This window comes from Triturus cristatus, chromosome 2_2 (genome assembly GCF_964204655.1).
Source record: "Triturus cristatus chromosome 2_2, aTriCri1.1, whole genome shotgun sequence".
In the NCBI taxonomy this organism is placed as follows: domain Eukaryota; kingdom Metazoa; phylum Chordata; class Amphibia; order Caudata; family Salamandridae; genus Triturus; species Triturus cristatus.
Window position 1 is genome coordinate 409,046,627 of NC_140582.1, and position 26,411 is coordinate 409,073,037.

Consider the following 26,411-nt stretch of genomic DNA (forward strand, 5'->3'; position numbering starts at 1 on the left):
TAGTTTCTCAGCAAGAAACAAATCTGCTGCCTATTAATATTTGCCCAGTCTTCCCAAGTGTCTTATAATGGGACCATATTATACGTCATATATGCAGGTGGACAGCTGTTACTAGCAAGTTCTTTCTCGTAATAAAGATATCATTTTAATACTGAAATAAGCTGCTCTCTAGGAAGCATTGCAAATGGGATTGCACTTGCCTCGGAAATGTACTGTTTTTACTGTGTTTCACTTTTCAGGAAAAGGAGCAAGCATTGGAGCTTTGGCAGACAGTGGCACAGGAATTGGATGAACTGCAGAATCAGTACCAGGAACAGATGACAGACGCCCAGATCCATGTGCATGAAAGACAAAAACACAAAGTAAGTGTCAATCTTACAATGCCATTACAGTGCTTCTGCATTCACTAAAATAAGAGCCCAAGTAAATGGTGTGTTTTCTGGTACAGTGGAGGTGCTTGTTTACTTCTAGATGCAACATGTGTGGCTCCAGTTCAACAGGAGAGGTTGACCAAATGGCATGAAGAAAATGGTGGATATTTCTTAGCATAGTTCCATGCCAAGCAGCACATGTCAAAGAACATACAAACTAGAAGAACTGAAGTGTGAGGACAAGGGCAGCAACTGAATGACAAATTACTGTCTTCTGTGTTTGAAACTTAATGACAGTGTCCATTAAATTAGGAGAAACAAATATGAGCAATTTTAGGGTACAAAGTATCATTCATATGTATAGGTTTACTTTTTCTTTTCTGCAAAATACAGTCTTCTTCCTTCATTCCCACCTTGAACCTGCTAGCCATTTCCCTAGCAGCCCATTTAGATAAAAAAGATGTGAACCAATAATCGAAGTGCTAAAACTGTTAGTCACCGCAACGCTGAATTACAAAAATTCTGGAGGGACGTGAACACAGTTCCTTATTTGCACATTTGACTAGGAGCACAAAGTCCTTTGAATGCTCCTGCTCCTAAATGCCACGCCACTCTTGCTTCTCATTACTGCCATTTTAATTTTTAGACTGGTCTCCGTTGTAGATACTGCACGCCACAAATAATTTCCAGCAGCCCATTCTATAGGTAATTTAGCAATATTTCTTCTTAACAGATTGAGGGAGTTTTTGGCAATTCAACTACACTTAGCCAAAATGTGTGAACCACTATTTCTTCCATGCTTGCACTCCAGCATGGCTTTAACAGTGACGTACAGTGCTTTATAAAAGCCTAAGTGGAAACATCAACAGAGGCAATTCGAAGTGATCTTTCCTTGAGCATTATAGATTGCCCTCCAACCTTCTTCAAATATCCACCCCTACAGTCTGCCCAAGTCCAAATGTGGAGAGGTCTTGAGAGGAAATATCACCGGTGATTACAAATCCACTTGGGTGAGGGAAGAGATCCAGTTTGCAGTAAATGTATTTATTGAAAACTAATTACATTCTTACAGTCAATCCATTTTATGAAAACAAATTCCACAGAACTGATGGAATTTGCAGACAAAATGAAATAATACTCAGGTGGTGTGGAACTACTCAGCATTCATGGTGGCCAGTGCCACAGATTTTGATGAGTGTTATGGGTGGTGGTCTCCTCACTTTGTTGTTGCAAGAATGATTCCTATATGTAGAGCACAATAACTTTGGTTTTCTCTTGAAGCGGAAGCAAACTGGGCTGGGAATCGGCAAGCTCTTCCTCCTGTTCCCAGCATGTATAGATTTGCAGAGTGACTTCCACTACATTGTTTTTTGGATGCTTCACCTGTTCAAGATCGCAGGGCATCGTAGCTGGGTGCAGAGATGAAATATTTTATTAGAGAGTGTGAGTCAATTGTAAGTTTCATTGACTTAAAGATGTCCACAGCTGTCAAACAATACAAAGGGTGCTGAAATGTATTGAAAAGGTGAAAGATTATTTGGCTTTTGTTAGATGAGCAGTTCTTGTAGGCTCAAGCCATGATGGAGGAGGATGAATTTGTTTTAAAGGTGGTTTGGGCATCTGTAGGTATTGCTGATGTAGCCACGCCAATGTTCTCACAGTGTGGCCATGAGAATTGTATGAGTGATACTGTAAGTCAAGGGAATAGAGGCCATTTAAAATAGATCTGGATTTTTCTAAGACCACTGTGTTTGACTCCATATTGGATACAAAGGATCAAACTATTACAATATATACATAGAGAAATAGAATAGATGTAACTCGTTGAGTGTCCTGAGTTTGTGTTTTACTTTGTTTATCCACCATACTCTCCAGAAGATCTAATCCCAGAGGTATACAGAAGGAAATCCTATGCTTTAAAGTTGAAGAGTTTCTACATGTGATATTTGCAGAAAACCATTGAACCTTCTGTGTTCTATGAGAGAGAGATCCAGGCATCTCTTCTTCACCTTTTAAAATCAGATCTTGAGGTATAGACCATTTAGGTGCACCTTGCTACTCTCCAGCCCAGCGATCACTCCATAGCTAGAATTGTATATTATGTAGAAAAAAATGAACATATTAAAAAGCTCTTTTGTCGTTAGCAGCTCTCTCACAGAGTGCTTAGCTACATAACATGTGTATTTGTAAAGCGCACATTCACCCAAGGGTATCTTGGCGTTGAAAAACAGACGTTTATTGTTACCCAACTCAATTGGGCTTATTTTATCGATCACGGAAGGATGAAAGGCTGAGGATTAGAACCTGTGACCATGAGGTCGAACAAAGGCCCCTACAGTGGGCGCATTAGTCCGCTAAGCTGCCAGATCCAGCATGACCAAATAGTCTACAGCATGATGGACTGTTTAGTGTTTTGTGCTAATATCGCATGTGGCTAGAAATTTAGATAACAAAAACCTCATATAGTGTTCGCAATCAATTGTTTGCTAACATTTAAAAAATGAAGAAATTAATATAGTTGTAAAACCAAAAAACTGTTGGAAAAAATCGACTTTAAGTTATGCTAAGGCAGAGCTATAAAAATGTAAAAAGTACTGAATTTGTCTGGCAAGGTTATGCACAAGAGTGTAGCCATAACATGCCAAAAGTCAAACTTGAGTGTAAAGCATCAGATGCAGATGGTCCAGAACTCCGCTGCAAGGTTACTTTGCCAGGTTCCTAGAGCCACTTCTATCTCTGGCCATCTACGAGATTTGCATTGGCTCAGGGGGGGGACTGAATCAAGTTCAAAGCCCTGAGCTACATGTTTAAAATCAAAATAGGGGTTGCCCCTCAGTACTTGCAATCTCTGGTCCGCCCATATGTCCCTCCTCAAAATCTCCGCTCATCCACTCAGGGGAAGTTCTTCGTTCCTAAAATTAGACTATCTCGGATGGGCGGAAGGTCATTTGCATTTCTAGGTCCCTCACTTTGGAATGCCCTGCCCATAGCTCTTTGAAATGAAACAGAGTACGTCATATTTCACAAATCATTGAAGACTTGGCTCTTTAACCAGTAACCTGTATGCCGTTTCATCATAGTCTCTGATCTGCCATGGCGCCGGGAAACCCTCTTTGGGTAGCTGTTGCGCCTTATAAATTAAATAAATAAATAAATAAGCATCGAATCAGGGTTCTTAAAAAAAGGATTATCGACAGTGCTCACTACGCTTAGTTACACAGTAGGAGTAGTAAGTGGAGAATCTCGAATGTCAACAGACCTTAGCATCTGCCTATACTTAGGTGGCCCCAATTGGACAGGATGGAAGATCCTCATTCAACAAGTAATTCCTGATGATACAGGCTCACCAAACCTGAGCAAAGATCTAAGGAGCAAGATAGAAGGACAGAGCACCCTTCTAGGCAAACTTTGGAATACTTACTGGAGAGAGAGTGAGTCCTGCCCATAGCACCCATAACAAAGATGTTAGTGAGGGCTTGAGGATGCATTATTCCGGAATTTGTGCTAATCCTTGCTGCGAAAATGAAAATTTCTCCTAACTAGCAGGAAAGAATTGCAATAGCTCGGGGAACAGCATTAGTCTGGCTCACATGCAGATTGCTTGTTAGAATTAATTTAAAGGAGAGTTCAGTGTATTTCCCCAACTGGTTATTGTAGGAACGTTTTCAGAAAAGATTGGTAAGTCTCACAAAAGGGAAAGTACAATTAGGTGGCAGCTAAGCCAAGAAGAACAAGTTTACTCAATGGAACTGTATTTAACTGCAAAGAAATCAAACACATCAAAGGTGATAGGAGGAATGCTTGCAATTTGTCCAACGACTGGCAATCGTTCAGGGTAGGATCCCAATCTATCATTTTTTTGCCCACCATGCCACCTTAGTTTGGACCCACCCATAATCAAATCAGGCCTGACCTTAATCCTCATGGAAACATCCAGCCTAAACTACCAGGGCAGGTCCTCCCTGAACTGGAACACAAGCAACCCAGGACCGGTTTGGCCCTTGTTATGGGCTCATCAACCAGGTATAGCTTGGTTCGAGTGACACAGTGTGAATGGTAATGATGGGTTGGTATGCTGCCCAAGTGACTGCCAGTGGTTAGACAATTTGCAAGCATTCAGCCCATCACCTTTTGTATGTTTGATGTACTGGCTTAAAAGCCTCCAGAAATTAATAGATAATTTTACTGTGTTTATAGATGATTTGGATCTCTCCATCAATTTTAGTCAGACTTTTACTATGATCTGTGGGCCTGGAATAATTGGATCTTATATCCATTCTATAAATGGGGTCAAAATAAGTGAAGGTAATATTTTCACATATTTGGATCTGCAATTTGATTCTATGAAAAATTGGTCTTAGTTGAGTAACACTAGGAGTCAGCATTTGTCAAATCGATTACCTCAGTTTTTAGATTTGCCTCTAAACTAAGAACCAGTCCGCGAAAGGAGATGTCCACTGTGTATTGAGAAATTTTGTTTTACTTGTTTTTTATGGTGCAGACATCTGGGAATACCTTAACATCAATATGTTACAAAGGATGTAAAATGCCTGTTTTAAGAAGATGTTGTAGTACCTAAAAGCTGTTTGTCCTTTATCAGTCATTTAGAACTGGGTATGCTATGCTTGGAAGATCTAATTCCGTTCTCCAGTATTGGATCTTTCATAGATTCACATGCTTGAATCATTCCCCGTCGTCAAAGTGGGAGTCCATGGTACCATAGTAAAGCTGTATGTATCAGTATCATAGGCTATAATGGTAATGAAAAATCAGTTAAAGTGCATGTACATGTCTTTTTTTTTTTTAAAGTTCCGAATTTGAACTATAACCAATCAGGCGGCAGCACCCTCTAGAACACTCCCAGCAAAGGCTGAGTCCCTCAGATGTTCTACTTCACGTCATGGAAGACAGTCTCCCTGAGCTCTACTCAGCTTTTCCTTTATAATTGAAGATTTATCTGCAACTAATATGACTGAGAAAGGCCTCTTCAGATCCTGCAAAACCTTTGGGAAGAAAAGGCTACAGGTGGATGATCCACACAGAGCCTGCCTCTACCCTCAACATCAGGTAAACGAGTGCAAAATATGTCACACTTTTTCCTCTAAAACCTTAAAGGACAGTAAGTAAAAGCTACTTCTGTGGCTACAGAAGTCTAAAACTAAGATGTCCACCACTTTTGAGGAGAATAGTGATACATTTGTGAGAACCCACAAAAGATCAAGATCAGCTGACCAAGGGAGGGCAGAAAGGCCTTATAAGGACCTTCTGACAAAGGAGAAACTAAAACTCATCTCAACAGAGGCGGCCTCTTCTCAACCTAGTACTCCAGCTGTGGAGACGGGCGAGCGTGAGCGTTTTTCCTCCTCTGAACCGTCGACGTGAAGGATAACAAATCCTCTCAAAACCCCGTTGGCAACATCACCGGCGACCCTCGTATCGACAACGGTCACCACCGTCTTGTCCATAAGACCATCGTCATCAAAGACAGCCATCGACGCGCCCATCTTGTCAACAAGAGTACTATCATCCACTAAGACACTGTCGACTGTGGTGTTACCCCCGACTACACCGTTGAGGATGACAAAATCAATTGCAATACCGAAGACTGAGTTCCCACTGACATCGCTGAAGTACATCTTGATGACGACAACATCGACAGAACCGGCGAAAATTATTAAAATAACTAAAACAGCTTTAACATCACCTAGCAAGGTCTTACTTTTGACACCATGTCACCTGTTGGATCTGGAGAAGTCGGACATCGACGGGCCGTTTGGGGCAGCGTGCTGCCCATCAGAGCTCCATGTCAAATACCAGAAGGAAGATGATTAAGAGCCTTATTATCATCAATATTATGCGTAAACGACATTACAAACTCAATACCATCGTCATCTACAACCCAGATATGATGAAGTGCAAATGCCCTTATTGCTAGTCCAGGATCTGCAGGCCATGCTGCAAGATTATAGAAAGAGATTTCCTGACCTTCCACAGAAGCAGCCAATAGCACCACCTCAGCCTACCTCTCCTCCTACTCCAAGGCATATTTCTCTGCCTATAATGCCCAGGATGACACCTGCCTCTAACATAGTGGTGCCACCAAGAGAGGACCAAACATTTTGAGAAGATAAAAGGAAGGAAGATGAAATCCCTGAACCCCAACCCCCACGGGATGAGTGGGATGACTACCTGGTTCCCACTCCGTCGTCGCCACCAACACACCCTTTCGATTCTCCCCCAGAGGACATCGGGGGCTTTCATAACCTCATGGACTGTGCTGCAACAGGATTCCATCTCCCAACCTTTGTTAAACAGTCAGACTGTTTTCTCTATGATTTCAAAGAGCAAGCAAGAAAGTCGGCAAGGGCCATCCCCATCATTGACTTTATCTGAGGAGAAGATTAAGATAATGAAAACACCGGCTACAGTAGGGACAGTACCACCTTAAATGGACAAAAAGTACAAAGGTACCGAGGATTCCCCCGCTTGCTTCACTGGTCATCCCAAGCCAGATTCTCTGATCTCACAATCAGCACAAAGGTACTTCAACCCTTCTGCTCCCATCTCCGCACCACCAGATAAAGAAGGCAGACTTTTGGACATCATAGGGAAGAGGTTCTCCCTAATGTCTGCCGTTACCGTTCAAGTGGCCAACTCACTAGCGATCCTGGGTCATTATGACCGACAAATACGGTCCAATGTCAGCAGCTTGGTTGACTTAATGTCTGAGGACAAAAAGGCAGAAGCAAGAAAGATCCTTCAGGAGGGTGAGCGCATATCCTCTGAGATTATAGATTGCACCATGGACATCGCCTCCACAGGCTTCTCCAATTATCAGGAGCAGCGGGATGACTTAAAGGCACGTCCTTTAGGCCAGAAGTATGGTCAAAGTTCTTGGACATGGCCTGCGACAGAGAAACATTGTTTTGGAAGCACATAGATGAGGCGCTCTTGGCGATAAAGACGGACACTGACACCGCTAAGTCCCTAGGCACCTTCAGTTTAAGAAGTGGCACTTTCGGGGGCTAGAGTAAGAGGTTTGTCTACCTACTGGGGGGTTATCAACGATCTCAACAACCCTCTCAATTGCAATATTGACCAGCCTGCCAACATCAAGTGTATTGTCAACCACCTTCGCCAGCTTATAACAAACAAGTCCAGTGCTGGAAGCAACACCTCCCCCCCCCCCAGGGTTGAGATGCAGGTCATAAATAGTGACCTAGACCAGGTCCGGCTACATCCAGTCCTTCCCTTCACGTGGGTGCAAATATTTCCACTTACCTTGCTCAATGGAAAGAAATCATGTCTGACTAATGGGTATTTCATCTTGTAAACTACAAAAATACCCGGGAATTTGTGCAGAGACCACCAAACAACCCACCAATGGGGGCGCACCCACCTCACCTTCACTTATTGAGGATAGAAGCTCAAATAAAGCTGGCCAAGGGTGCAATAGAAAAGTCCCCTTGTTCTCAGACGGGCATGGTATTCTACTCCAGTTTTTTCCTTATACGAAAGAAAACAAGGGAATGGAGACCCATTTGAGACCTCAGGAAACTAAACAAATTCCTACGCAAACAATCCTTCCATATGATTACTCTCTCTGACATCCTGCCCCTGCTGAACAGCGGAGACTACATGACCTCTTTAGTTTTATAAAATGCATATTTCCACATCCCCTTATATCTCAAGCACTGCAAATATCTCCGCTTTACCGTAGCTGGTATCTATTACCGGTTCAGACTCCTCCCATTCGGCCTCAAGTCAGGTCCTCGTATATTCACCAAATGTCTCGCTCCTGGAGCAGCCACACTCAGAAAACAAGGTCATCAGGTATTCCCCTACCTAGACAACTGGCTGCTAAAAGCCTCAATACCGCAGCAAGCTTCCAAATCTACCAAGGCTTGCTTATCGCTGTTTCACAGGCTGGGCCCTACGGTGAATTATCCAAAATCCTCGATTATCTCATGTCAAATGATATTGTTTCTGGGAGCCAACCTGAATACAAACCAAAACAAAGTCTTTCTATCACAAGACCGGCAGGGAAGGTTGACAAACTTAGCCCTAAAGATTTCCAAAAGAAAGTCAGTTTCAGTGCGGCTTTACAAGTCACTACTGGGCATTATCTCTTCTACAATGAACTTGGTCCCACTGGCACGACTGAAGATGAGGCCACTTTAGGAGGAGCACCAAGCGCAATGGATCCAATCGGAAGGCTCCTTTGAAGACTTGATCAACATTACCACAAGGATGCTAGAAATGTTAGCATGGTGGTCTCAAGTATCTCATCTGTCAAAAGGCCTCACATTCTTGACTTCAGTGCCCAACTTCGTCATCATAACCGATGCCTCCTTGGAGGGCTGGGGCAGCCACTTGAAGGACCTGCATATCCAAGGAAAGTGGTCAGCACTTTAAAAAACAATGCATATCAATTGCCTGGAACTGAAAGAAATATCCCTCACCCTACAAGCTTTTGTTCCACGAACAGTAGAAACTTTCATGCTGGTACGTACAGACAATATGACCAGCATATTTTACATCAACAAGCAATGACAGCACTGAAACTGCCCTGATCGCAGCCACCGACGACATCCGAACTTTCCTTGACCTAGGAGAAACAGCAGCTTTGATCCTCCTCGACCTCTCAGCAGCCTTCAATACAGTTTCCCACCACACACTGATTAAAAGACTTCACCAAATGGATCACCTCTTTCCTCAGTGGAAGAACCCAGAGGATCCAACCTTTCACCTCTGAACCCAAGGAGATCACCTGTAGTATCCCCCAGGGTTCATCCCTCAACTCCATGCTCTTCAATGCACATTCGACCCTGCTGGCCAATATAGTAAGATCCCACAATCTCAACATAATTTCCAATGCAGATGCCACACAACTCATCTCACCCACCGACGACCCCACCACCACCAGAACCAACTTCCACAGATGCATGACAAACGTCTCCAACTGGATGAAGAACAACTGCCTACAGCTGAACACAGACAAGACAGGAGTGCTGATCTTTGGCAGCAGCAGCAGCACATGGAACGACTTCTGGTGGCCATCAGACCTAGGACCCGCACCCACTAACTCCAACCATGCCAGAAATCTCAGTACCATCATTGAAAACAAGCTCACCATGAAATCACAGATCAATGCTGTATCCTCCGCCTGCTTCCTCGCTCTGCGCATGCAATGTAAGATCGTCAAATGGCTACCCCTACACATGAGACACACCGTGACACAAGCCCTCATCACCAGGTGACTGGACTATGGCAGTGCCCTCTACATAGGAATCTCTGCACACCTTCTACAGAGACTTCAGACCATACAGAACTCTGCAGCCAGACTCCTCCTTGGCCTTTCCCAGCTAACCCACATCACACCCCACCTCAGGAAACTCCACTGGCTCCCCTTACAGAATAAATGGCAATTCAAGCTACTGACCCATGCACACAAGGCTCTACACAGCCAAGGATGCGCCTACATTGACCACCGCCTGAACTTCCACCAACCATCTAGAAGACTATGCTCTGCCTTCCTTTCACTTACCCATACTCCTCACATCTACCGAAGCAGAAGTGGAGGACGCTCCTTCTCCCACATCGTAACATACCTCTCCATCGTAGCATACCTCTCCTTCAGAAAGGGGCAAGTGCTTAGCGCCAGGACAACCCAGGGTAACCGTGCATGGGAAAAGTCGCTAGCTCTAACTCAGAAGCCCAAGACCTTTGGAACCAGCTCACAGTCCACAAGATATCTCTGAAAGCGGAGCATGTGTCAGGAGTCAACAACATTTTAGCGGACACTCTCAGAAGAACCACAGACACTTGCCACGAGTGGGAACTTGACCAGTCCGAGCTGGACAAAATATTCTCATGGTGGGGCAAACCAGCATTAGATGTCTTTGCAACAGACAAGAACACCAAACGCCAGCTCTACGCCATTCGATACCTGCTCCCAGGGTCGTTGGGGAATGCCCTTTCAAAGAGATGGTTCAGAATTTATGCATACGCTTTCCCCCCTTCCCTCTCATACCGAGGATTCTCAACAAAATGAAAATGGAGCACTGTCCCCTCAGTTTAATGGCTCCCAAATGGCCCAGGCAGCACTGGCCTACGGAGCTCCTACTCCTGTCGGAATCCAATCCCATCCGTGTACCGAGAATTCAGACACTCTTGACAAGGAACATTGGGCAGATCCTACACCCGAAACCAGCTACTCTCTAATTGCACACATGGCCCTGAATTCAACGAGTTCTGAGAATTAGATATCCCTCAGGACTGTAGGGCGATATTGTCCAAGGCAAGAGCTGAAGCTACAAACAAGACGTACAAATTAAAATGGAAGCGATTCTGTTTATGGTGTCAACAATCTAACCTGCATCCATTGGAAGCATCACCTGAACAGATTTTGCCTTACCTCCTGTCGCTAGCTAGATCAGGATTGGTACATGCGTCTGTGAAGGTTCACCTGGCCGCAATTTCAAGGTACCGACGCTCCGCACGTTCTCTCTCACTCTCTCTGTTAAACAATTCATTAAGGGGTTGTTCAGAGCTATTCCCCCAGTACAAGCTCTTCTCCCAGAATGGCATCTCAAAGTGGTTCTCTCGCAGCTTGTGAGGCCTCCATTCGAGCCCATTCACAAGGCAGATCTGAAATTTCTCATGTGGAAGTTCGCTTTGCTGTTGGCTCTCACTTCAGCTAGAAAAGTCAGCGAAATTCAGGCTTTCACAACACAGGAACCATTCTTGTGTTTCACTGATGACTAAGTGCCTCTCAGAACAAAACCAAGATTCATCCACAAGGTTCCATAGCAATATCATCTCATTGAAATCTCTCCTACTTTGTATTTTTGCCCAAATCCATCATCTCCGGAAGAGAGGTCTCTCTGCACCTTGGTCATTAAAGAATGTCTTAAATTCTATTTCCATCATACCAAACAACTCCAGAAAACTGATCGGCTTTTGATCTCTTTCGGACTTTCTCATCAAGGTACGGCAGTCATGAAAGCAACGATTGCAAGATGGATTTCTGCCACCATGCAGTTTTGCCACACGAAATCTGGCAAGCCACTCTCAGCAAGGGCAAAGAAGCACTCAACAAGGACAGTGTCTACCTCAGCTGCTGTTTGCAGGCGTCCCGCTGGGGAAGATATGTTGTGGTGCGACGTGGAAGAACACCTACACGTTCATGAAGCACTGCTGCCTAGAATCGGCGCAGAAGAGTGTTGCAGCTGTAGGACAGGCGGTTTGACATTATTTGTTTCAATAACGCGAGCCTATGTAACTGTAGGTGATGTTAATATGTCTTTACTATTGTATATGATAGGTTGTATACTACATAATTGTCTTGTCATATATGGACTATTTATGCAAAGTTATGCATACAAGGATATATAGACATGTGTTAGACTGTTACCCACTATCCTAAAGGCTACTTCTACTACTTATATATTTATCTACAAAAAACGTTTTGCTATTCTGATTCAAGCATGTGAATCTATGAAAGATCCAATACTGCAGCTCTCCAGGATTGGTATCTTTCATAGAATTACATGCCACCCACCCTCCTCCCCTTAGAGGCTCCCCTATTAGTTCGGGATTATTTATTCCCACTTGTGCTCGAAAATCTGAGGCCTCTGTTTGGATGCTGTCGCCTGATACTTTATAGTTCAAGTTTTTTCCTTTTTAAAAAAGGACATGGATAGGCTATTAAAATGACTTTTCATTGCAATTATAGCCTATGATACTGATACATTCTGCTTTAATTTGGTACTGTACTTTGATTACGGGGAATGATCCAAGCACGTGAATCAATGAAAGATACCAATACTGGAGCAGTGCAGTTACAGATAAGTAACTTATTTTCTTATGTCTTCTTTTATTGTGGCATTCTATCTGAAAGAAACTATAGACTGCTTTCAGCAGAGCGGTCTTATGTAATTACCTGTCTTTAGATCTCGCTCATCACATACCCCACTAGTATATTAAAAACTTCTGCAACAATTTAGACATTCAAGAATATTTGATAATCCTGAGTCAAAACGTGAATTATAAGCTCCGTCTGCAGGGTCTCTGCGAAGTTATGGACACAAAATTGCAGTTATTTCTGATTATCTTTTTATTAAACTAAGCATGGCACCCACCCTAATTTAATAATGGCCATTAATGTTCACGTAGGTTTGCGTTGATGCAGTTCCATCTTAACACAGTTCATCTCCTGGTGATGTTCCTCAAACAGTTTGACAGTATTGAGAACCTACCTATTTGTCCCTGTGACGGTTGCTCTCTACATAGCACCTTGCAATTTTTATTTTTTGGTTGATTTTATTCCGGACCGAGACATTTTTATTTAAAAATACTTCCTAAGAACTTAAGTTTGAACTAGTTACTACCTCCATTTATCTTTCTACAAAAGTTACATAATTTGCTTGGTTACTGCCAGTTATATCTATCAAGCCATGAAGATCAAAAGGTTATTAGCAGCTAAGTGAAATTTATTAATAACCTGTCAATTATTTAAGACTTCACATGAGGTGATACCAATTTGGATTGATATATTGCTTGATATGAGATGTTATGCTTCTCTTTGTATGATATTTTGTCTTCTTCAACCGTCTTTTTAACTGTTTGTATTTATTGTTGGGTCTGATGATGTCTTAAATTTTTTTAGTGTGAACCACATAAAGTTAATTTGAATTTGAATGTTATTGAAACCTTCTACTCTGTGTTAATGTATGACTGACATTTGGGCTTTCTTGAAAGTTTTTCATTTAATATTAAATTCAAAGTCAATTTGGTTATTTGCATCATAATTTAAAATGTTATGTCTTTTATAAACTTTGCGTTTGTAGAACTACTCCAAATGCCAGATGTTAGGCACCCACTCTGTTGTACAAGGGCAGTGTTAGTTGGAGCCTGGTAGCAGCACCGTCAAATTTCCTTTTTGAAAGGTTTCAACTGTGAATATACTGTTTTCATAATTGTTTTCTGTTTTTAATTTCCGTTCACATTCCCAACTGAGCTATTATGACATGCTGCTTAATCTACTGCTTAAAATATAGTATCTGCCACGTAAATCGAGTTGTCGCTTGTGCTGTGTGCTGCTAGTTGCTGCTGCCATTCTGAAATATGCTAAGCAAGATATTTGTGAGCCTGTTTTTGCTGAGTGTTTTAGCTATTTGTTCCCAGGAAATTAAGAAAGTGGTGGAGTTGCAGAATATTTTGAAATGATAAATGTTTTACTTGGTTAAATTAATTTATCATTCATTTCTTCACTTGTCGGGATTTGTTAACAATAAGAGCGGGAATTTGCATGAACATTTGTTGGGTTTTTATAGGATTTATTGGTCAGTGGTTGTGAGTTTTTTAAAGGATTAATTTGTAGTCTAATTGACGGTTGATTGTTTCAGGTTTGCATGATTTTTCAAGTTCACATTTTACCTTATAAAGCATTGCACTTTAGTAATAAATGTATCAATTTGTGCTTATTTATATTCTGGTTCTTAATATATTGTTTTATTAAGTTACATTATGTGGATTGCCATAACATCAATGGAGTTTGATGCATTTATGTAGAAATGTAACTTATTTGAGTTACCAGTCTGCCAGTGCATTGGATTTTCGTGCTTTAAAAATCGTAAACTGTACAACTCCTATTTGTCATTTTCCTTCACGCAGGGGCTGGTTAAGTGTTGGGTTTAATTTTTAATTTCGGTATAAAATAGTTGAATTATAGATCATTTTATATTTATGCGAAGTATGCTGCCTTGCTGTTCCTAGGGAAGACTCTGCCATAAGAACAATTTTTGTAATGTTGCAATGTTGGCACGATGATTGAATAACCTTTATGTAGGTTTAGGTTTTACTACTTGTGATCACAAAATGTTCCTTCAACTTGATTACCTCATTGTGTCTGTCAACCTTTGTGATTGCCAAAGTACTTATTTGTGATAGTAATTTCATGTCTTTAATGTCCCATTTCAGGAGCAGTTAACTAATTTTCAACAACTAACTCGTCAACTTCAGGAAGCAAATGAGAGAGTGGAGTTGGTAAGCAAAGGAATTGACATGTTTATCTACTAGTTAATATATTGGGAATTACTTAATGAGAATACAGTTAGCTTGCATGCATTAAGTGTAAGTGTTCCCGTACAAAAAAGTGACCAACCTTTTGCTTCTTTTTATAGTTTTCTCACAGTAGTTTGCGGTCATGAACTCTTCATTGAACCCGTATAAATTGAACTGTCCCACCTACAAGCAATATTGCAGAGTACTATCCCAAGAGCCAATCTATTTTCAACATTAGTTTTTGTTAGTGCATCTGATATCTACATTGACAGAATCTCATACATCTTCTTTTAACGAAAAGGACCATTCCAATTATAAAAGACACTGATAAGAAATTAGACAGTCAAAAATACCTTCTCTGTAATCTTCTTAAAGTAAAAAAGGAAGGAAATTGAGGGCAGTGAAACTTGATCAGCAGCAAATTAACAAAGTTGAAGAAAGGGTATTACCCATTTAAACTCCCTGACCTCCAGTGGGCCACATTGTCCTTTACATGTAGCTACCTCGGTTTATTGCCACTGAACTCAAGGTTCCCATCAATATCTAAATGAACATATTTATTTTTAATGTTTTTTTAATAAGCCTTTGGCGTTTGTGATTTTCCACACCCGAGGGTGGAGATCGAAAAGGATCTTGAAATGCTTGTGTGACCTCTCCCCCAGATTTCTACAACTTGAAGGATTGCCAGTTGAAATATATTTTTTTTTTTAAACTCACTAACTTAAAGCATATCATACTTCGAGGGAGAGAGAAAGAAGCATGAAAGTATCAGATTGCTGAGTTGGAATTTGTCGCGGGTCCTAAAGTCAAAGAATGGTGTATGCTCTACCTTAAGAATCTAACTCACCTCAGAATGTAACTGACCTCAGTCCCTATCCAATGGTGGGGCTGAGAACAGGTTTGCAATACAAAACTCCATTGTTCTTGAAAAATCACAATTGAGAGGTTGTTTGTAATTGAGAATGGCACATACATTGTTGACCTGTTCAATGCCATAAATATCACGCCTTACATTGAAGTCTTTATTTTTTTTTTTAACATTAATGCATCCTTTAATGCCAAAAGCTTCAATGTCAAACTCTTCTTTAACTATAAAAGACTTTCCATCATCAAAGTTATCACTGCAGTGACTACAGTGCCAGAAAGAAAGTGCCAGTCTCTGCCTTGGGTAAATCTTCCTGGTACAGAGGTGTTCGTGAGGCAGTTTTCTTTTCCCTGATTCTGTGACAACAGCAATAGCCTGCAGTGTAAGGAATTACAAACCACAAAAGCAAGAGTCATTTATTGCAAACCAAAGGGCAAGGTGATCATGTCAAATTAATTATGTTGCTTCATCGTCCTTAGCACCAGGAAGGCTGGAGGTTAGACTCCATGGATCTATACCTGTGTAGAACTTCAGCATTACTAATGCAGGTACCAGTTCCACTGTCCTCCTTGATCAGTAGGACAAGTTTTTTGAGAGACCGTGTAGAGGCTTTCAGAAGACCTCTCCAAAGAAATGCACCATGAAGTGCTTAAAGGTGTCCACTTGGTATTGGACTGGATTATCATTAATCTTCTAAAATTGCCATTGTCTATTGCCTTGAGCGTGCCATGAGAACATCAGCCTGAATGTAGCTGCTGGGCTCTAAGCTGGACTTCCAACAAATAGTACAATGTAGTTCCTTCGCTGCACGCTCCTTGTATTTGGCTCACACTGACCCCAAGATGCACCGGATGAAGGTGAAGCTGTAGACTCTAAAAGGAGCAAGCGTCACAAAAACGACTGAATTTCGTAATCTGGGTTCTTCACTGTTCCTTGCAGTCACAGGAAATACTTAGCAGTAACATTGGTGAGATTGTAGCTCACTAACTAGGGTACTAGGTACATTACCTGTGGAAAAAGGTTGGCCCACCGAGAGTCTCAGAATAGTCTTGTCGGGTGTCATTACCTCAACTAATGGGAGGAAACCTGAAGGCTGAAAAAAACTCTTCAACAATATCTGAAAATGCTCTATATATAATCCTCTCATGGTATCTGTTAGTAGAATAGCTAACACAAGCAGAATTGGCTTTCAACAACAGAAGGATGCCTACTAATATTTAGCAAACAATACTCCTTTGTGTGGACGAAAATCGCTGGTACTACACTTTGCATTTTTTTTTTAAAGGTCTCGTTACTAATCCATGCAGACTCCTTTTTCTGAGCTTATTTATTTCAATACACATCAAACATTTATTAAATTAGTGTATGTAACAGAAATACTAAGCAAGTATAGATATTATAAAAAATACCTGTGTGCCCCTCAATTTCTTCCCCTTATACTTGAAACACGCTCTCTCTCTCTCTCTCTCTCTCTCTCTCTCTCTCTCTCTCTCTCTCTCGCTTTCTCATTCTTATGGTGATTTCTTATATCAAGTACAAGGATATCAAAGTAGTAGTAACTTAAACAAATATGCTGCATTTTTTACTTTTAAAAATCCTGAACATACTAGATACTCTTTCACTATTCCGCCATTCATTTTACACAAATCCCTATAATTGGTTTGATTTCCATGAAAGTTAATCCATTAGGGAGACCCCCTATGTAATGTAAAGTGGTAGACAGAAAAGTAAGAAGAGAAAGAAGGAAACCAGCTCACACATGTATGGTCCGATTTTTGTTTGTACCATTCCTACATAGCGGAATTGACATGATGACATAATGTAGGATATGCTTCCCTGATAATCTTACACCAAAAGGCCACACAAAATAACCCACAAACATAGGAAAAACAACTCATGTAAACATGCAAAACTGGATAAATCAAATCCAAAGGGACAACCAGCATTTCATTAAACCACCAGCTTCTAAATATAAACATCAGCATGCGTGCAAGTTCTGAAATACACGGAAAATATTATATCAATTTACTTACTGCCTTTCTCAAGGGGGGCTATATATGTATATGTATGTTTGTGTGTGTGTGTTTGTGTTGTGTGTGTGTCATCATGACAAGCTGTAACGTTTCCAAAAGCCTCTAATGCTCTGCTGTACATCATGTCTAAAAGGCGTTGACAAAGCCAATAGCTCCCACATAGGTGAAGGCCTAATGGCATTGTCAGAGGTTGTTGTTCATGGTTTTTCTTCTTTGAAGGAGTGAAGGGACTCATTCTAAACTGTATACAGCGCAGAACTTCTAGCACATCAGCTACATATACAGCGTTGTATACTGGCCTATTATTTTTTTTAGAGTTGGGGGAACAAAAGATAGATGGTTTTCGTTACATTGTTCTGATAGCTCAAACCAGGTTTTGTAAGCATTACTTTACTTATGGCTTTATACTAGTGATTTGTTAGTAGACCGGGGTATCTTAGAGCCTCTATCGAGACTGGCCTGAAGCTTTGATTCTTTTATGCATATCACACTGCAGTATTCTGCATTGGCTCTTGAATATTTTCTTGACCTTTGCTGGATGTGATATTAAACGTGCTGGCAACTCATTCATATATTTATTGTACCTTAGAGGTCCCTCCTATTTACCCTAGTTTTTGTACCGCTGACTCCAACCCATATTTAGCACAGCTTTTGACCAGGGACCGATTACCAGAATGTTTCTTTCATTTTAATATCATGGTTACAACTTCATTTACGTCTTACCTGGATCAGTTCCCCCTTAAGGAATACTCGTAGCAAGACATTTGGGACCATAATTGTATGCGCTGAGCAGAATGCTTCCAACTGTTTCCTGTTAGAAGCAAGTGTGTAAATTTTCATCTCAAGTTTGAGATAAACGAATGTGATGCCTTTATAGTAGTAGTTGTAAATTTCAAGTTTATATTATTTTAGTTGAGACCTCTAATGAACTGTCTAGCTAACAGTGACTGTGATCCCATATTCATAACGAATCATCAGTATATGTCAGCCAAACTGCCATATGCTTTGCATATTTCTCACACTGTTTAGTACACACAACCTTTTTTAATCCCACCAGTCCATGAGAATACCAGCGTAATTTTAGACAAGGCTTGTCTTCATCTCAATACCCTGCTGCTGGCATTTTAAAACTTATTGAAACAGAAACATGTTATTGGTTAGGCTAAACCATAGCATCGTGAGAATAGCGTCAGTGTGATACATCAATAGGAAGCAATTAGGCCTTGTGTCAATAGGCACAATCTAAAGAATCCAGTATGGATTGATTTGTGTAAGTTTTTAAAGTTAGGAAACCCCTTTTGTATGGGCGGGAACAGGTAGCCTAAGTCCATGTTGTAACGTTTTGCAATATTCCAGATCATTTGTCCTGTACCAGGAATTAATTTTCACCCAAAATATGACTTTCTTTTTGAGATATGTTGATATTTTTACATACAGTGCTTGTAATGGAAGTTTAAACTTGCAGGTACTCACTGTACCAAAGTGCTATTATTCAACCATTAAATGCTTCCCTGCTAAAAAGTGCTTCTTCTATCTGGCGCTACCTACTCATGTAATTATTTTAAGCACTATATTTGCTAATATAGTTGACATCATTTTAGCCTCTACATTCAGAAGGGAGATAGGTCTGCATAATGCACATTCACGTATGGGTCTCCCATCTTTGTGTATCTGAATTATAACAGCTTGATATGGATCAGGTGTCAGGACACCCTTGATTCTCACCTTGTTGAGTAGTTCTGGAATTTGTGGAGCTGACAGTCTGGGAAATTTCTTGTAAATATCAGCTAGTAGCCCATTAGGACTGGGTGCCTTCCTCGTTATCATTTGTTTAATGGCCTTCTCTACCTCTTCCAGGGATATCTTCTCTTCAAAGGTCAGCCTATCATTTCTCCCCAGAGTTGGGAGATCATGTTTCTGTAGGAACTGATATATTACCTCTTCCCATTCCAGGCTTTCGGCCTGATAAAAGATCCTTTTATATCAGGCAAATTCTTTGAGCATCTCTGAGTCTGTCTCTTTCAATTCTCCACTCTCATCGTTTATTTTACTTCTCCATCTAGCTGACATCTCTCATCTACCGAGCTAAGTTGTCTACCAGCACTTCTCCCACTTTGTAGAGACTTTGTTCTCTGGCCATGTACTCCTGTCATGCCCCATCTTTACCTCATTCAAGTATGCGAGCGTCTGTGTCTCATACCATCTCAGTAGCTAAGGTGTATTATTTCTCACAAGATCTTCTTTCATTTCCAGGAGTTGAATTCCATATGGCATAGTTTCTCCAACCTACATTTTTCTTTCTGGCTTCAACATTTTGGGGCCTTTCCCTCAGCACTGCCTTGTAAGCCTACCATAGAGTTTCTTGAGATTCTATTAAGCTTTCATTTTCCAAGAAATACAGTATCAGCCCTCAATTCCACTACTACCTGTGGGTCTGTCTGCTGCCAGGTATTCAGTCTCCAGTTCATTCCTAGATGTTTGACCTCACATCCTTGGCATGGTATCCCCCCAGGCTTTTTCACTCCCCTATTTTTACTGAATTTGGTTTTGTTGGCTTCAGGACACTGTGAACTTTACCCCTGCTTACAAGTGCTTGTGCTGTTCCCCCTTAAACATGGTGAAATTGTCATATCCCAATTGGCATATTTAATTTACGTAAAAGTCCCTATTATATGGAATATCTGTACCCAGGGCCTGTGAATTAAATGCTACCTGTGGGATACAGCACTCATTGTGCCACCCACTAAACTAGTATTGTACAACATGCCTCAGGCCTGCCAATGCAGTCTGTAGTGCAGTTTTAAACTGCCATTTCGATCTGCCAAAACAGATCTTCTAACAAGCCTAAACCTTCCTTTTTAATACTTGTATGTCACCCCTAAAGAAGGCCCGAAAGGTTCATAGAGAAAAGGACATGGTAACTAAAAAATGTGACATGTGTATTTAAGTTTCATATGTCCTAATCGTCAAAAACTCCTAATGTCGTTTATCACTGTAGCAAGGCTGTAGCAAGGCTATCTCTACTAATCATGGTTTCTCTTATTACACTTACTAAGTGACAACTTCAGTTTTGGAACAGACCGAGAAATGATTCTTCCACTCATTTGAATTCTAATGTAAAATCCTGTTAAAGGCTAAAGTTAGATTTAAAATGACTATTCAGAAAATTCCCCTTTTAGGAAGCTGGCATTTTTCTGACTAAACCAAATGTGCTGTTTGCCAGTATCCAAGGTCACCTGACTGTGAATGATTAGCCTGTGGTATGTTGTTTATTCCTTTCCAACATGGGAACAAAAGGGTATTTGGTGTGTGACAGGGTGTTCCTCCTTTGAGCTGGATGTCCCGAGGGTAGTACTCAGAACTTCCTGAGCTTTAGAAAGTAGCCTGAGGGCTGTACCCACTCTCCTGTCGACTTCCAAGGCAGCCTGCCCTGCATTGATAAATGCAACTCGTACCTAAGCCTGCCTGCCCTTTGTTACGGTAAACAGTTTGGAATCCCCCACTGATAGGCTGACTCTGTGTATAAGAATGGCATCCTATGTCATGGACACTTAGCAGGCATTGAGTGTACTCGTCCTGCCTCAAAATCAAGCAACAGATGAAAATCCAGAGGTTTGGGGCTTTTTGCGAATGTGAGTGGACTCTTTGCATCAGTAGCCGTGACCACATCTCCCGCTAACACAAAGATCTGACAGTGAACTGCTTTTTTGGGCCAAACAGTGACCGCATGTGTCTCCCACCAGATTCCAGTACGGTACGAATATTCTTAAGTTTCAGGAACTTGACGGTCCCAATGCTAAATAAATTGGCATTGGCGTGGCCCTATTGCATTCTGATTCCGATAGTAAGATGAACGGTTCATATGTGGATCAATAGTACTGCAACCATTGGTCCAGATGGAAATCACACATGGAGAACATTTTTACTGAGTAAGGACCCAATCCTTATTAATTCAACCGGGCTCTATCCAAGAATTGGACAAGTTCAGCTCCTTCAATGGCTGTCTATACACTTTACCGCCAGTCCTTAAGAAGACCCTCTGTGAAGTTTTTACAATAACACATATATCCTGGGTCGAAACGTCGATAGGGACATCTAGCCACAGATTCCTTAACTTAGAATATCCCCCAGGTGCTAGTGTGGATCCTGAGATCTTTCAGCAATTGCTAGGCATGCCGGGGACGGCGCCGCATGGCTTCCCCCTGATGTCGTCCACGGATATGACATCAGTGGAGCCATATAAGTCCCTCCCGTCGCGCTGACTTCAGTTTCCTTCTTTTTCGCGCCTGCGACGCGGATCCAGGAGAAGCGGTTCCTCTGGCCTGTTTAGTCTTTAGGCCTTACTGATGCCTTTTCGCGTCCAGGAACAGAGTGCGATGCCTTTAGGCTTCAAATCGTGTGAGACCTGTACACGGCAGATGTTGGCAACACTTCTGCATAAGATCTGTATGTGGTGCTTGGGTGAGCACCACGACTCCGTGGAGTGCGACGCCTGCCGGAAGCTGAAGCCGAAGTCCCTGTGAGAACGTCGGATGAAGTTGCTGTCCGCCCAGATGTCCCGTTCGGAGTCCAAGCGCCGCCAGTCTCCATCTTGAGCTGGGGCTCCGGTCCAGGGCAGGTCTCGGAGTCGTTCCCGAGGACGTCTCTTGCCTTCCTCGGGTAAGCATAAGAAGAAGAGGTCATGACGGCCGTTGACCTCATGTGGTTGTGATGTCTGTGCCTGCCACTCCTGGTCTTTACCGGACGAGGGCCCGCAGACGTCGAACCCCACCTATTCTCCATTCCCTGGCGTTGGGGTGACCAGACCTAGATGGAAGCTTATTTCCAGGCTTTGCAGGCCATATTTGGGTCGACCCCTCTCCCTGGCGCGCCTTCGGGCCCTAAAGAGGTAGTAGGGATTCACAGTGTGAGCTCGCCGGCAGGTTCGCTCTCAGCGCCACTCGAGTACCCTGACTTCGGTTCCAAAGTCGCAGCGACATTGGGAGTCGGCCCAGTGGGGCTTCCCGCTCATATGTCGGGCAGCAGTCCAACTGCTGCATCAGAGCACAGTCCTGCGGGGCTCCTTGCAATGGCCTCTGCTGCTGCCGCCGCAGAGGGGGACTTGTCCCAGAGTCTGCGCCGTTTTCCACCGCAGTCTTCCATCATGGTGGATGTCAGGTCGGTGCTGGCTCGATGCTGGTCAATGGAGCCTCCTTCGGCGATCATCGACGTTGATGCGCCGTTGTCTCGATGTCGTTCGATGCCGGAGATTGTTTTTCTCCCCCCATCGTTGATGGTGGATGAAGCCCCTGGGGATTATTCCTCCCTGTTGCCTACGTGTTCCAAGGAACATGTTGATGTGGAGCATCTGCAGGCCCTTGAACATCCTCCGGTTAGGGAGCCTTTGACTCTTGGCGGACGGGTTAAACTGCAACCGTCCCCTAACTATGACCTGCTGTCGCCACCTACAATGGCCACGGAGGCTAGTGCAGCGTTTGCAGGAGTTATTTGTAAAGCTGCGGACATTTTACAGTTCCAGCCTCCCTCTGTCTCTCTGCCTTCCGATCCCTTGATCTGCTCCACCACGGCAATGCGGATGTTGAGCCCTTGCTGCCATTTGGCGTGTCGTTATATTTCAATCTTTTGGGGACCTGGTCGAGGCCCTCCTCGGTGGACCCTGTGGAACGTGCGATAGCGCACCGTCCTCGTCCGGCTCCAGATGACCCTGTCTGTCTGTCTGTCCCTACACCCTAGGGCTAAAGGGCTGGTTGTCCAGACAGCCTCAGCCTCGCTGCCATCGGCCTCTCCTCTGCTACTAACACCTACTAGAGAGTCTCGTTGGTTGGAGACATGTGGTCGACAACTATTTGCATCCGCGACCTCTGGCCTTCAGTCCTTAAACACGTCCTGCGTGTTTGCTCTGGCAACGTTCGTACTCTGGGAGTCAGTTGAGCATCTCCCTCCCGGAAGGACCTCAGGGTTACCTGACTCAAATACTCCAAGATGGTAGTGAGTTGGCCAAATTTACTATTCGATCAGCTATGGACACCACTGATCAGTGGGTCGTGCCATGGCCAGGTCAGTTGCTCTGCATCGCCATGCCTGGCTGCGTGATGGCAGTATTCCTGACCATGTTCAGGAATGTCTCCGAGATTTGCCCTTTGATGGGGCCCATCTTTTTGACAGTCACACGGATTCAATAGTCCAGCGTCTCATGTCTAGCTTTCCGAATTTGAACTTGTCTTACGACCATTGTTGCGATCTTGTTTGCATTTGTTGCAGTGTTGTCACTGCTCTTTTTTGGTTTTCGCCTCCTTCTTCATTTTATTTCCCGGAAGGTTGATACAGCTATACAGCTGTTTCTGCCATTATTTACGTCTCCTCTGCCTACGAGCTAGTCTCAAGAGGTGTTTCCTTGCGTTTATAGGGCCGTGACATACCCTATGTGTGGTATTTGTTGGTTATTGTATAGCCATTCTACCTTCCCAAGGGCAGTGCTCTCCCTGGGTGGGGTTTGTGTGTATACTGTCCAGGCACAGTCCTTCCTGGTTGATGTGGATCCTTCTTGAGGTTCCTGTGGGGCCCTTATAGAACTGTGTCTTATTTCCCGCTGGGGTATATTTTCCTCTACTTCATGCTGTGCACTCCCCTTCCTGTTGTGGGGCGTCACGCACCGGTAACATAGTCTCTTTGGAGCTACATGGTGGAGTAGCTCTCCCCTGCTGTTTCCATCTCTTTGGTCTGCGGTTCTCTCCGGCCTCTCAGGAGGCGGCCTTCTCCAGAGTATTGTTGGGGTTACACCACGACCGGTTCGCCCCAGCATGTTTACCTCCTCATTGCTTGCCTTGGCTGTTTTTCATGCGTTCGCTGTGCTTCCACCCTCTTTTGCCTGTTCCTGCTGTCTCAGCCATCAGCCGGTGGCACATGCAGGTGTGTTTTTATGTTCCACTTGCAGAACAGTTTCTCTCTGCTTTCAGCCCTGGCACGGTATGTGGGTACACAAAGGGTACGTTCACAGGCACTGTGTGCCTGCTAATCCATCTTGCGCCACAGCGTTGGCTGCGTTCTACTCTTTGTGATATTGATATTCAATCTCTGGTGTTGGGTAGCCTTTCTGTCCTTGGGCTTCCCTCTGCTTTTGCCAAGCAGGGGCTTATGTTCCTCTGCTCCTGGCCTCTGCCGATGTTCTTCTTGGACGTCTCTCTGTTTCGAGATGCTCATGATGAATTATACAGTATCTGTATATGTCTATATATACATGTTCTTCCTATATATGTCTGTACTTACTATAAATGGCATAGGTTATGTCCTTCTGTGTTTCACATCGGTGCCGTAGGTACCTATTGTGTTGGCTTTCCTTTCGCATTTACCTTGTTTAAAGAAATGTTTAAAAATAGACAACCCACCAGAACGCCATACGATATATATGTCTATGCCTTTGATTGGTTGTGTTCGGTTTCCATATACGTTTATGAGAATATCTATGCCTGTAGGTATGTCTGTTTGTATATGTAGGTATACATCTCATATATGTAGCCTACCTACGAGAGCGTACACGTACAAGGTTTTTACCTGTCTCTCTCTCCCTCTCCCGAGAACTCTGATTGTGTCCGGCTTCTGCAGGTATCCTTTGCCAGTGTTCCCTGGGGTATGACTGGTCAGTATGACTACCTGGTAATGTGTTTGGCATCTTTCTGCTGCCGCATGTGTGTTGTCGCTGCTCCATTTCATGAGCTTTTGTAGGTGTGTGGTGTGGCTCCCACGGTCCACACTATCCGCATATATGTATCTCTATTGTCTCTCTCCTTGTAGTCGTGGTTTTGTACACCTCTACATGAGTGGTCTCTGTCTCTACACTTGTTACTCTTGGCACCCACTGTTGTGCTGCTCATTTGATATGTTCTGACTCTGTCAAACACATTTGTTCTTCCCCTGGGACTTTTACTTTTTGTAGGCCCATGGGACTCTGCACACAGCTCTATGTCTAATACTTCTTTCAAACGCTATCACTTTCCTCTGCTATGCACTGGCCGTTCTGGTTTCTGTGATTTTCCTTCGTCCCTTACTGGACGGTGAAAGTCTTGTGCTGTCCTCTGACGGACTGTAGTGCCATTGCCTTTCCTTGTTGAACTTGTAAACAATCAACATATTTTCGCATGAGCAAATCTACATATGCATATTTCCATGTGCTAAAATGCAGTTAAAAAATATTTTTTTATAAGTATGATTTCCTGCCTACTTTACTAAATTCTTGTGAATTCATGAAAGCCATGATCTGCACTAATGCAAGTGCATATACCATGGGTGCAATTTTGTGAATTCTTTAGGATTTGTGCCCCTGATTAGGTCTGGCATTAACCAAGGCCATTTGTTTTTATTAAAATTCTATCTCCCTCTCATCTATCTATTGGCCGGCTTTACTGGGAGTAACAGCATTCTTCTCTTTTAAAAGGACCATATTGGCACACAAAGTAGTTTGTTCAGTGCCAGGGACTACTGCAGTAATGTGTGCTTTTTGAGACCAAAAAATATTTTAGATTGTTGCCAATGTTTGTTATAATGGTGAGGGCACAGTAGCTCCCACAACAATAACGTTTTAAAAAATGATGTCAAAACAAGACATGCATTGACAAAACCAAAAAGATGACCACCAATGTCAGAGCTATTGGGGTTGCCAATGCTTGTTTATTTTCGTGTTTACCATAATGTTATTGAAACTGGCTACACTGATTTTCTATTATGAATAGTTTTTGGAAATATTAACATACATCAGCACATTTTACTAACTGATGCTTCAAAGAAACAGTACCTAAAATGTCCCAGTAGTTTATTAAAAAAAAAAGTATAGTTGCATTTTTCATGGACATTTTATTTTGAAAACAAAGAATCCTCAATCTTGCTTTCAGCCTTCTGCAAATATTTGCATCTAATCAGAAAGCATAGTGGGAGGGTTATATGTAGCCTCATATTGGTAAACTTTGCAAACATGTGTACATATTTATATACTGGGATCACTGTCAGTAGTGCAGTCAGAGCTTACAACATTTCCCTAGAGTGCTCATCCTAAAAATTAAGTCTTTGCATTAATTAACCATA

The 26,411-nt window shown here is 42.6% G+C and overlaps 1 protein-coding gene across 2 annotated transcripts in view; it reads left to right on the forward strand.

The window, feature by feature from the left end:
- SCLT1 (sodium channel and clathrin linker 1) overlaps positions 1-26,411 on the forward strand; it is a 589,184-nt gene that overhangs the window by 125,934 nt on the left and 436,839 nt on the right. For both annotated transcript variants that reach the window (XM_085641492.1, XM_085641491.1), the window contains exons 6-7: positions 240-362; positions 14,355-14,420. In XM_085641492.1, coding sequence (XP_085497618.1) covers positions 240-362; positions 14,355-14,420 — 189 coding nt within the window. The remainder of the gene's footprint in view (positions 1-239; positions 363-14,354; positions 14,421-26,411) is intronic.